Raw genomic sequence first — 12,961 nt, forward strand, 5'->3', positions numbered from 1 at the left:
TGAACTCGGGTGGCCTTCGCATCACTCCCTGGCTGGAAGGAAGACCTGCTGTGACTTGAACTGACAGCCTGGTGGCATCAACAGAAACTCACACATGACCCTTCTGATTCCAGCAATCAGACCTCATGGAGGAAGGCAAATCTCACTTGCAAAATTGCTATCGACAACCTAGAGAAAGCAGAACTTCTCCAGGGAGGAGACCTCTTCAGGCAAAGGTATCTGTCTTTTTGTCTTTCTGGGCTCTGGTGACAGAATAAAGAGCAATCGGCAAGGTGCAAAACCCACTGTGGGGAACCCCCTCTTGTTTTCAGTATAAAATTAGTATTTAATTTTATAAGTAATATTTTTTTAAGTATGAAAGAAATATATTCTTATTTGTAGTAAATTAGTAATATAAAGAAAAATATGAATAATAAGCTGAAAGTAAGTCATAATTGTACTACTTACAAACGTTTTGATATATTGCCTCCTCTCATTATTTTTTCTTCCATATTTTTTATAAAGTCAATATTATACCGTACATAAAATTTAGTCTCCTACTCTTCTTCACTTAGTATCATTGCACAAAGACTTACATGTTTTTTAAAAAGCTCTTTAAACAAAATGTTAATAGTATATAGTATTCCCTTATATTAACTAATCCCCTGTTTGTGTGTGTTTATATTTCTAGTTTGTCAGTGTTATAAATAACACACCAGGGCACATGTCAGTACATAAGGCTTTGTCCACATTCTGGATGTTTCCTTTGGAGAGATTCCCAGATGAGATTATTGGTTCAAAGGCGTGAACATTTCTAAGGCTCCTAATACATATCGCCAGATGGCTTTCAGAAGGTAGCACCAGTTTACGTTCCTATCAGCTGTCTTTAAGAGCATGCTCTCAGCACGCCTTTGTCGCCACTGACTATGATCATTTAAACATATGTACTAATTCGATAGATTAAAAAATGGGATCTCATTTGAATCTGGGGCTTTCCTGCAGCCGGGCTTTTGTTGACATTCCTCCTCCCACTCTGGACTTCTAGGAAAACCGCCAAAGAGAGCCTGGCCCAGACGTCCAGTGCCATCACAGAGAGCCTCATGGGGATCAGCAGGATGATGTCCCAGCAGGTCCAGCAGAGCGAGGAAGCCATGCAGACGCTGGGTAAAGCCGGGCCTGCAGTGGGAAGCTGCTCCCAGAGATACGGGCTCCAGAGCCCTTGCCCCCGGGCTCCTCCACCTCTGCCCCCATCCGCCCCCAAGCTTACTGATCTGTGTGGCTTCTCACTTCTTCGACAGCCTGCTCTTACCCAGAATGGGATACGCCGCTCTCATTTCCCTTTTCGGTTTTTATAGTTGTACTACAAGATCCACACACCCCCATCAAAATGTGCAGAAGCACTCCCAGGGGCTCTCTTGGAGAGTGGGTGCCAGCAAGGCTGGAGGAGGGGCCTGGGAGTCTGTTTCTCATCTAGGGCTCTGGGGACCCCCCTGGCCAGGCAGAGAGATGATCAGTTATTGGCTGCCAGCTAGTCTGCTAGGATTTCATCAGCTTACAGTTGTACTCCCCAATGTTATTTTTACTGTGACCGCCTTTTATTTCTTTATTTTTGGGCTGCACCATGTGACATGCGGGATCCTAATTCCCCGACCAAGGATCGAACCCGTGCCCCATGCAGTGGAAGCACGGAGTCCTAATCACTGGACCGCCAGGGAAGTCCTGTGAGCTCCTTTTAAAAATTGCAGTCAGAGGCCACAGAAGAAGCTTCCGGAGACCATGTGGGTCTCCCCAACAGCTTTTCCATGATGTCTCCCTTATAACACAGAAGAGAATCTGCCCTGCCCAGGATCCTCCGTGTAGGAAAACAGGAAGAGAGTTTACTCTTTGAAATACTTTTGGAAGATTTTACACAGAGACAAAAGTAGAGAGCCTGGTACATGAGTCCCAGGAACCCATCACCCAGCTCCAGCAGTTGTCAACTCCTGGCCAATCTTGTTTCAACTCTGTCCTCACTATGCTCTCATCTGGATTACTTTGAAGCAAATCTCAGACATCATCCGTATAAATATTTCAGTATGTATCTCTAAAAGATAAGAGACTCTTGAAACAAAAAACAAACAAAACAAAACCACAATACCATTATCACCCCTAAAAATTATCTGTAATTTTGAACCACTCTTTTTTTTTTTTCAGTGTACTATCAAAACAGGCAGAAGCAAAAGGAAAGCAAGCAGCTTGTCCCCAAGGTCACTCCCTGTGTTTGAAAATTTTCTGGGCATTTAGGCTCAGAACCAGCTGGTCACCTCCTCTGAGTGTGCACCAGGGTCATGGCCTGAGCCTGGGGAGAGGCCTTGGAGAACGTGAGAGGGAGGAGCTGGCCTGGCCTTGGAATTGAGGGCTTTTCTGCCTCTGGTGCGGGTGACAGGACACCCACACCCAGCACGTATACCAGAAACAGACCATATATTTAAGTGGTGAGAAGGGTGCACAGATCCTGATGGTTTCTGGGGTGTTGAGGGTCGTTCTTGGGGTACATTTTGTAGGAGAGATAGCCATTGAAGAAAGAAGAATGCAGGTTTTTTTTTTTGTTTTTTTTTACTTATTTATTTTTGGCTGTGTTGGGTCTTCGTTGATGCACCAGGCTTTCTCTAGTTGCAGCAAGCGGGGGCTACTCTTCGTTGCGGTACGCAGGCTTCTCGTTGTGGTGGCTTCTCTTTGTTCCGGAGCACGGACTCTAGAGTGCAGGCTCAGTAGTTATGACGCATGGGCTTAGTTGCTCCGCGGCATGTGGGATCTTCCTGGACCAGGGCTCGAACCCGTGTCCCCTGCATTGGCAGGATGATTCCTAACCACTACGCCACCAGGGAAGTCAAAGAATGCAGTTCTCAATCCTTTCTTTATGACTCACAAATTCAGAAGTCTTTTAGGACCACAATTTTTTTTAAAAAGCCCATTAAGGATATGATGTCTGGTATTTGCTGCAAAATTGTAGGTGGGGGGCATTGAATGGGGGTCGTGAGGGGACAGGACTGCCAGGGAGTTGGTGGTTCATGTGTATGGGTGATGCCACATGGCACTTCATGATACTATTCTATCTACTTTTGTGATGGTTAAAATTCTCTGTGAAGAAAGTTTAAAAAAGAAAGGCCTATTAGGTTTTTACTTAACAGATTCTTACTTAGGTTTTCAAAATGGCAGCAGGCATGGAGAAAGAGGGCTGAGAGGAATTTTTCTTACATGAGTGTTTGTTTTTACCCCTTCTCTGTGTTTTTTTTTTAAATAGATCTTTATTGGAGTATAATTGCTTCACAATACTGTGTTAGTTTCTGTTGCACAACAAAGCGAATCAGCCATATGCATACACATGTCCCCATATCCCCTCCCTCTTGAGCGTCTCTCCCATCCTCCCTATCCCACCCCTGTAGGTGGTCACAAAGCACTGAGCTGACCTCCCTGTGCCATGCGGCCGCTTCCCACCAGCCAACTATTTTACATTCGGTAGCGTATATATGTCGATGCTACTCTCATTTCACCCCAGCTTCCCCCTCCCACCCCATGCCCTCAAGTCCATTCTCTATGTCTACCTCTTTATTCCTGCCCTGCAACTAGGTTCATCAGTACCAGTTTTCTTTTTTTGATTCCATATATATGCGTTAGCATACGGTATTTGTTTTTCTCTTTCTGACTTCACTCTGTATGACAGGCTCTAGGTCCATCCACCTCACTACAAATAACTCAATTTCATTTCTTTTTATGGCTGAGTAATATTCCATTGTATATATGTGCCACATCTTCTTTATCCATTCATTTGTCGATGGACATTTAGGCTGGTTCCACATCCTGGCTCTTGTAAATAGTGCTGCAATGAACATTGTGGTACATGTCTCTTTCTGAATTATGGTTTTCTCAGGGTATATGCCCAGTAGTGGGATTGCTAGGTCATAAGGTAGTTCTATTTTTAGTTTTTGAAGGAACCTCCATACTGTTCTCCATAGTGGTTGTATCAATTTACATTCCCACCAACAGTGCAGGAGGGTTCCCTTTTCACCACCCCCTTTCCAGCATTTATTGTTTCTAGATTTTTTTATAATGCCCATTCTGACCGGTGTGAGGTGATACCTCATTGTAGTTTTGAGTTGCATTTCTCTAATAATTAGTGATGTTGAGGATCTTTTCATGTGCCTCTTGGCCATCTGTATGTCTTCCTTGGTGAAATGTCTAGGTCTTCCGCCCATTTTTTTTTTTTTTTAATTTTTATTTATTTATTTATGTTTTTTTGGCTGCATTGGGTCTTTGTTGCTGCACGTGGGCTTTCTCTATTTGCAGCAAGCGAGGGCTACTCTTTGTTGTGGTGTGTGGGCTTCTCACTGCGGTGGCTTCTCTTGTTGCGGAGCATGGGCTCTAGGTGCACGGGCTCAGTAGCTGTGGTGCACGGGCTTAGTTGCTCCACGGCATGTGGGATCTTCCCAGACCAGGGCTCGAACCCGTGTCCCCTGCATTGGCAGGCGGATTCTTAACCACTGTGCCACCAGGGTAGTCCCATTCCGCCCATTTTTTAACTGGATTGTTTGTTTTTTTGATATTGAGTCCCATGAGCTGTTTGTATATTTTGGCCATAAATCCTTTGTCTGTTGTTTCATTTGCAAATATTTTCTCCCATTCTGAATGTTGTCTTTTTGTCTTGTTTATGGTTTCCTTTACTGTGCGAAAGCTTTGAAGTTTAATTAAGTCACATTTGTTTATCTTTGTTTTTATTTCCGTTACTCTAAGAGGTGGGTCAAAAAAGATCTTGCTGTGGTTTATGTCAAAGAGTGTTTTTCCTGTGTTTTTCTCTAAGAGCTTTATAGTGTCTGGTCTTACATTTAAGTCTTTAATCAATTTGGAGTTTCTTTTTGTGTATGGTGTTAAGTAGTGTTCTAATTTCATTCTTTTACATGTAGCTGTCCAGTTTCCCCAGCGCCACTTAATTGAAGAGGCTGTCTTTTCTCCATTGTATGTTCTTGCCTCCTTTGTCCTAAATTACGTGCCCATATGTGTGTGGGTTTATCTCTGGGCATTCTATCCTGTACCATTGATCTATATTTCTGTTTTTGTACCAGTACCATACTGTCTTGATTACTGTAGCTTTGTGGTATAGTTTGAAGTCAGGGAGCCTGATTCCTCCAACTCCGTTTTTCTTTCTCAAGATTGCTTTGGCTCTTCGGGGGTCTTTTATGTTTCCATACAAATTGTAAAATTTTTTGTTCTAATTCTGTGAAGAATGTCATTGGTAGTTTGATAGGGATTGCATTGAATTTGTAGATTGCTTTGGGTAGTATAGTCATTTTCACAATATTGATTCTTCCAATCCAAGAACATGGTATATTTCTCCATCTGTTTATGTCATCTTTGATTTCTTTCATAAGTGTTTTATAGTTTTCTGAGTACAAGTCTTTCGCCTCCTAGGCAGGTTTATTCCTAGGTATTCTATTCTTTTTTTTTTTTTTTTTTTAGAATTAATGCTGTCCATCTTTTTTTTTTTTTTTTTTTTTTTAAATTTTATAGCTACTTTTTTAATTTTTATTTATTTATTTATTTTTGGCTGTGCTGGGTCTTCGGTTCGTGCGAGGGCTTTCTCTAGTTGCGGCAAGTGGGGGCCACTCTTCATCGCGGTGCGGGGACCGCTCTTCATCGCGGTGCGCGGGCCTTTCACTATCGCGGCCCCTCCCGTTGCGGGGCACAGGCTCCAGACGCGCAGGCTCAGTAGTTGTGGCTCACGGGCCCAGCCGCTCCGTGGCATGTGGGATCCTCCCAGACCAGGGCTCGAACCCGCGTCCCCTGCATTAGCAGGCAGACTCTCAACCACTGCGCCACCAGGGAAGCCCTATTCTCTTCTTTTTGTTGCAATGGTAAATGCGAGTGTTTCCTTAATTTCTCTTTCTGATTTTTCGTTGTTGGTGTATAGGAATGCCAGAGATTTCTGTGCATTAATTTTGTATCCTGGAACCTTACCAAAGTCATTGATTAATTCTAGTAGTTTTCTGGTGGCATCTTTAGGATTTTCTATGTATAGTATCATGTCATCGGCGAACAGTGACAGTTTTACTTCTTCTTTTCCGATTTGGATTCCTTTTATTTCTTTTTCTTCTCTGATTGCTGTGGCTAGGACTTCCAAAACTATGTTGAATAAGAGTGGCGAGAGTGGACATCCTTGTCTTGTTCCTGATCTTAGAGGAAATGCTTTCAGTTTTTTACCACTGAGTATGATGCTTGCTGTGGATTTGTCATATATGGCCTTTATTATGTTGAGGTAGGTTCCCTCTGTGCCCATTTTCTGGAGAGTTTTTATCGTAAATGGGTGTTGAATTTTGTCAAAAGCTTTTTCTGCATCTATTGAGATGATCATATGGTTTTTATTCCTTAATTTGTTAATGAGGTGTATCACATTGATTGATTTGCGTATATTGAAGAATCCTTGCATCCCTGGGATAAATCCCACTTGACCATGGTGTATCATCCTTTTAATGTGCTGTTGGATTCTGTTTGCTAGTATTTTGTTGAGGATTTTTACGTCTATATTCATCAGTGATATTGGTCTGTAATTTCCTTTTTTTGTAGTATCTTTGTCTGGTTTTGGTATCAGGGTGATGGTGGCTTCGTAGAATGAATTTGGGAGTGTTTCTCCCTCTGCAATTTTTTGGAAGAGTTTGAGAAGGATCGGTTTTAGCTCTTCTCTAACCTGTGTTTTTCAAAACGCTACTCTGTTTCCTCTGGTAATTTCTTTTATTTGTTAATTAACTTGTAATTTTGTGAAAAGGTAATATAAATTACATGGTTAAGGAAAAAAACCTCCAGGACAGCACCATCCCATGGAAACATAATGGGAGCCACATACATTCACTTAAAATTTTTCATTAGACACATTAAAAAAAGTAAAAACAAACATATGAAATTAATTGTAATCGTATATTTAACCATTTCAATATACAATTCATAGTGAAAATTATTGAGATATTTGACATTCCTTTTTTTTTTTCCACACTAGAGCTCTGAAATCGTGTGGGTATTTTACCCACAGACACATGGCAGTTTGGATTGGACACATTTTACACACTCAGGTGTCACATGTGTCTAGTGGCCGTCATTCCAGGCTGCACAGCCCTGGACAGTACAGGAGGGAAACAGAAAGACTGCTCTCCCTTCTGACCTCCCCCTGCCCGTGACCTCCAGGTCTGGTGCCAGAGGTGCGCACTGTTACCAGTCTCTTTCATAGCCTTCTGAGACCCTCCAGCACGCAGAGCACAAGGAAATTAAATGTTACCTATCCCCTTCTTTCTTACATAAATGGAAACATTTCACATGTTGTCCTTCACGCCTCACCTTCTCACCTGACAACATGTTTCATTCTGTGGATGTTCTGATGATGCCCTGTTATGCTTTGTAGAGGAATCTTGCCAGGGAAACCTTCCTCCTCAAGTGTCAGGTCCAGAAACCCACTCTCCAGTTAGTTTGACATGTGGGCACAACGAGCCTTAAGGGACACGTGCCTCCTTTTAGGTTTCACACACGGGCTGGAGCACAGGTGTCATGTGTTTAAAGCTACAGCCAGTGTCCCAGGACTGCAGGACTGGCGCGTGTGAGGGCATGTGGCAGGGCCCAGGACATCCTTGCCCCTTCACAATCCCACAAAGAGCAGATCTGACCACCAGACGCCCCGGCGGGTGCACCTCACAGGCGGCAAGTCCTGCCCCCCAGCCCTGCCCCCACAGAGACCTCACAGTGCCTGTCCACGGTCACCCGTGTTAGTTTTGCAGCCGGGGGTTCTTCTCAGCAGCGCCTGCCTCCAGAAAGCGGAGGTTGGTGGTGAGGAAAGAAACCGTCCTCTGCCCTTTTCCCTGGTGATGTCCATGTCGGGAGGACTCCTAGTTATGGCCCTGTGACAGTGTATGTAAACAAACCTTATCCTTCCCTGAGCTGGAAGGGACCCAGGGAACTGCCTCTCCTTGCCCTGTCCTTGTTCTGTGCTCCTCTGCATTGCCTCTGTTCACATCCTTTGCCCTGGCTCAGAGGAACTTGCTTCCGAGCACAGTGTTAATTACGGGGAACCCAGCTGGCAGAGCAGAGTCTTTGGATTCGGTGTTGTACAGTTTCTTAGTCAGGCTCCCTCCCTCTTTTGTTTCAGTTAATTCTTCACGGACTATCCTGGATGCAAATGAAGAATTCAAGTCCATGTCGGGGACCATCCAGTTGGGACGGAAGCTCATCACAAAATATAATCGCCGAGAGCTGACTGACAAGCTTCTCATTTTCCTTGCGCTCGCCCTCTTTCTTGCTACGGTTCTCTATATTGTGAAAAAGCGGCTCTTTCCATTTTTGTAAGACCTGAGAGCTGCCAGCTTTTGCCCTTTGAGTTCCAATGTCAGGATCCAGCCACGCTCCTGAGCTCTGGCCCCGGCTGCCAGACTGATCCACGCCCCCCAGTCTGCTCCAGTCGCTCAGCAGGTGGGATGGAGACACAGCCCCGCCTTCTGGAGCTTCTGCAGGTGGCTGGCGTGTAAGGGGCGAACAGAGCAAGGGGAGGGAGGCCTGTCATCGGGACACCTGCAGAGACACAGGGACTCCAAGAGCTGTCGCACACTGTGGTGGCTGCCACTTGGGCACTCAGGCCGGCCTCCAGGATTTGATGTCCCTCTTGGGTACCCCTCCCCCGCTGCAGCCTTAATGCCAGATCTGGAGGAGGGAAGAGAAAAGGGAGAAAGAGGAGGATGGAAACTCACGTCCATTCCTTGAATAAAGTTGACTAAATTATTTTTTTATTTTAAAAAATTTATTTATTTATTTTTGGCTGCGTTGGGTCTTCGTTGCTGCACGCAGGCTTTCTCTAGTTGTGGCGAGTGGCGGCTACTCTTCACTGCGGTGGCTCCTCTTGTTGCGGAGCACAGGCTCTAGGCGTGTGGGCTTCAGTAGTTGTGGCTCGCAGGCTCTAGAGTGCAGGCTCAGTAGTTGTGGCGCACGAACTTTGTTGCTCCGCGGCATGTGGGATCTTCCGGGACCAGGGCTCGAACCCCTGTCCCCTACATTGGCAGGCGGATTCTTAACCACTGCGCCACCAGGGAAGTCCCAAGTTGACTATTTAATAGCATGAAATGCATTCGGTTTTCTAAGGTATCCCTCTGGGAATTCATGTGCCTGTCTTGATGTCCAGATTTCTAGAACATGAATTTGGATCATTGATTTGTTCACTCAACAAAGAATGATTAATCAACAGCCACATGCAGGGTGTTACAGACACTGCCGTGGTCCCTCCCTCAAGGAGCAAGACGAACAAGATCCCGCAGACTCTCAGGAAGGAAGGTGCACCCAGCCCCCTCCTGGAGGAGGCTCATGCCAGTGTCTGAAGAGGATGTGGCAGACACCCTCTTTCTACGCACAGTGGCCTGGCCTGGCCTGGGGGTGTGCGCTGTCTCAGGGGCTGGCCCACACCTTTCTCTTTGAGGTCCAGAGCTAAATATAACCAAGAGAGTGAAGCCAGTGATAAGCTGGGGCCTGTCTGGGCCTGAGTTCTGTTGAGGCCTGGGGGATAGCAGGGCCCGGGCTAGGCCAGGCTGGGAGATGTTAGTGTCTCCTTGTGCTAAAGGCCTGGCTGACCTCGCACACAAAATCCCAGCCTCCCCCACTATTTATAGCCCCAGAGGCCCTGGGAGGGTAATGTGGGGGCAGAGGGGAAAGTGGAAAGAACATGTGGGTTTGAACCTTGCTTCAAAGACTTGGTTTTGAGTCTTGGCTCTACCACTAAGGAACCACATGACCCTGGGCAAGTTACCTTATGTCACTAAGCCTCAACTTCCCCACCTGTAAAGTGGGGGTGATAGTCTATATAGATGCTTGTAGAGTCCATTTGAGAATCACACAAGAATGTAAAGTAGCAAGTGCAGCTTCTGTCTGACTGAGCCATGGGCTTCCCAAATCCAGCCACCTTCAGGCCTCTGGGCCCTGAGGTTTCCTGAAGCAAACAGCCGGGTTCTCCAGGGGAAGCTGGCCTGGGCATCAGAAGTTCTGTTTAGGTCTGTTTGAGCAGAGGATGTCAACAGTTAAGGCCTCAGTTATGAAATGTCAGATCGTCCTGGGACCAAGTTAGAAGAGATCGGCTGCACACCTCAGACTGACTAGTTTAATGTGTAGGTTCTGAGTTAAAGTATATGTATACACAGTTTATATATATATATATATCAATATCATCCTTAAACAACTTGGGGCCCCAAAAGGCGCTCAGTACAAGTTGTGCATGTGTGTGTCTTATTTATAGTCAAATTAAAGCTGAGACTAAAGCACAGATGGGAAATTCCCACTCAGATTCCAGCTGTAAGTGCAGCAGATGGATGTGATCATGTTAGGATTTTCTTGCTTAACATTTTTCTTTACTACTTCCCACTAACTGTCAACATCCTCCTCACAATATGGAAATGTGTGGGCTCTGTACTCCCTAGAAATTCTCCTTTTGACACTTTATTCCTTGCCTCCGTCTGAAAATAGGGTTGAATTTGACCCATTTTGAAATGTCATCGATAGCATATCTCGCAACCCCACCAGGTTCGTAAGTCGTCCCCAGTGGGGCTGGTGGTGCAGAAAGCCACACCTCCATGTTCAGCCAGGAGGGGGCAGTACTCACATTTGCTCTGTGGTCTTGCTATGTGTAGACTATTTCCATCCGTCCGCATGAAATGCTCTTATGGACTTTTTCTTTTTTAAAAGATACCAGATATTTTAAAAACATGCAAATGTACAAAGTTTACCTGTATAGTTTTTGGAAGACATTTCATGAATCACCTTAATGTTCACTGTTAAACAGTAAGGCAAGCTTATATTCTCCATTTTGCTTAGCCGACAGTCAAGGAATTAAAAGTATTAGAACGGTCTTCAAGGGGTCATTCATTCAAGTATTTACTGAACACCTACTTTGTGCCAGGAACTATGTTAGGGATGCTCAGTGAACAAAACAAAGATTCCCTGCTGTCTTGGAACTTGTAGTACGTGGGGGGAGGGTGAGTAGATGATAATTAACGGACTAGAAAACAAACTTGTGGTTACCAAAGTGGAGTGGGAAGGGAGGAGGGACAAATTAGGGGTATGGGATTAACAGATACTACTATGTGTAAAATAGATAAACAACAGGATATATTGTATAGCACAGAAAATTATAGCCATTATCTCATAATAACTTAAAATGGAGTATAATCTGCAAAAATACTGAATCACTATGCTGTATACCTGAAACTAATATTATTAATCAATAATACTTGAATATACTTCGATTAGAAAATTAACATACTAAATAAGTCATTCATTATGTTAGAAAATAAGTGTTTTGGGAAATGTGGCCCCCGCTAATGAAAATTGGGAATGGGAGGAGGGCAGGTTTGCAGTGTTCAGTTGGGAGGTCACAGTTGGCCACATTGAGAGGCAAGATTTGAGCAGAGTGGACAGCAGAGGGAATAGGGTTCCACACAGGGACCAGCTAGAGCAAAGGACTACGGTGGGAGCATCTGTGATATTGTGATTCATAATAAGAAATATATATTTGGTCTTCGTTGTGTTCCCGGCACAGAGGTCCTAAAACCATTGGAATTTCCTACGATAAAGGAGTGATAGATTTATCCTTTGTTATGTTCAGGAGGAGAATTTTGGAAAGCACAAAGGATGGGGGTTGGTTGCCAGGGGAACCAACCACATGATTAGTGGATTGGAACTTAAGTCCTACCTCCCAACCTCCAGGGAGGGGAAAGGGGATGGAGATTCAGTCTATCGATCATGAGTTCAATCATCGATGGCCAGTGATCTAATCCATCTTGCCTATGTAATGAAGCCTCCATAAAACCCCAAAAGGATGGGGTTCGGAGAGCTTCCACGTTGGTGGACACCTGGAGACTGGGGAGAGTAGTGCACTTTGGGAGAGCATGGAAGCTCCACCCCCTTTCCCCATACTTTGCCCTATGCATCTCTTCCATCTGGGTGTTCCTGAGTTATATCCTTTTATAATAAACTGGTGCTCTAGTAAACTAAATGTTTCTCTGAGTTCTGTGAGCCACTCTAGCAAATTAATTGAATGCAAGGAGGAGGGGTTTGTGGGAACCTTCCATCTATAGCCTGTTGGTCAGAAGCACAGGTGACAACCTGGACTTGTGATTGGAGTCTGAAGTGGGGGGTGGGAGAATGGTCTTGTAGGACTGAGCCCTTACCTGTGGGATCTGATGCTCTCTCCAGGTAGGTGGTGTCAGAATTCACTTGAATTAGAGGACACCCAGCTGGTGTTGGAGAATTGCTTGGTGTGGGGGGAAAAAACCTCAGGATCGGAGCATGACTGGCATATGTGGGGAATAGCAAGGAAGCCAGTGTGGCTAGAACAGAGTGTGAGCAGGAAAGGAATAACAGGTGGTCAGAGAGGGTTTCCCTGGTGGCGCAGTGGTTAAGATCCGCCTGCCAATGCAGGGGACACGGGTTCGAGCCCTGGTCCAGGAAGACCCCACATGTCACGGAGCAACTAAGCCCGTGCATCACAACTACTGAGCCTGTGCTCTAGAGCCCGCGAGCCACAACTACTGAGCCCGCGTGCTGCAACTACGGAAGCCCGCGCGCCTACAGCCCACGCTCCGCAGCAAAAGAAGCCACCGCAATGAGAAGCCGGCGCACGGCAACGAAGAGCAGCCCCCGCTCGCCGCAACTAGAGAAAGCCCGCGCGCAGCAACGAAGACTCAATGCAGCTAGAAATAAAATAAAATAAATAAATTAAAAACAACAACAACAACAACAAAAACAGGTGGTCAGAGAGACAGTGGAGGACAAAATCATGAGTGGCTTTGTAGGTCACTGGAAGGATTGGCCTCTGAGGGACACAGGGAGCCATCGGGGGGCTTAGAGCAGAGGAGTGACTTCATATGACTTATATGTTGATAACAAAGTGAAGGGGACACGGGCAGAGCAGGGAGACCAGTTAGGAGGCCAATGG

At 45.3% G+C, this 12,961-nt stretch overlaps 1 protein-coding gene and 1 long non-coding RNA gene across 2 annotated transcripts in view; one reads left to right on the forward strand and one right to left on the reverse strand.

Annotated features, from left to right (window-relative positions):
- Window positions 1-8,766, forward strand: part of BNIP1 (BCL2 interacting protein 1) — a gene marked incomplete at its 5' end in the record, with an annotated part of 19,524 nt that extends 10,758 nt beyond the window's left edge. The window contains 3 exons of the mRNA XM_082381111.1: window positions 114-215; window positions 1,025-1,143; window positions 8,141-8,766. Coding sequence (XP_082237237.1) covers window positions 114-215; window positions 1,025-1,143; window positions 8,141-8,337 — 418 coding nt within the window. The 3' untranslated portion in view covers window positions 8,338-8,766. The remainder of the gene's footprint in view (window positions 1-113; window positions 216-1,024; window positions 1,144-8,140) is intronic.
- LOC309623865 overlaps window positions 1-12,961 on the reverse strand; it is a 543,116-nt gene that overhangs the window by 134,164 nt on the left and 395,991 nt on the right. The gene's annotated exons all lie outside the window — the stretch shown is intronic.

This window comes from Balaenoptera borealis (assembly GCF_965194805.1).
Source record: "Balaenoptera borealis genome assembly, chromosome: 2".
Classification (NCBI taxonomy): Eukaryota; Metazoa; Chordata; class Mammalia; order Artiodactyla; family Balaenopteridae; genus Balaenoptera; species Balaenoptera borealis.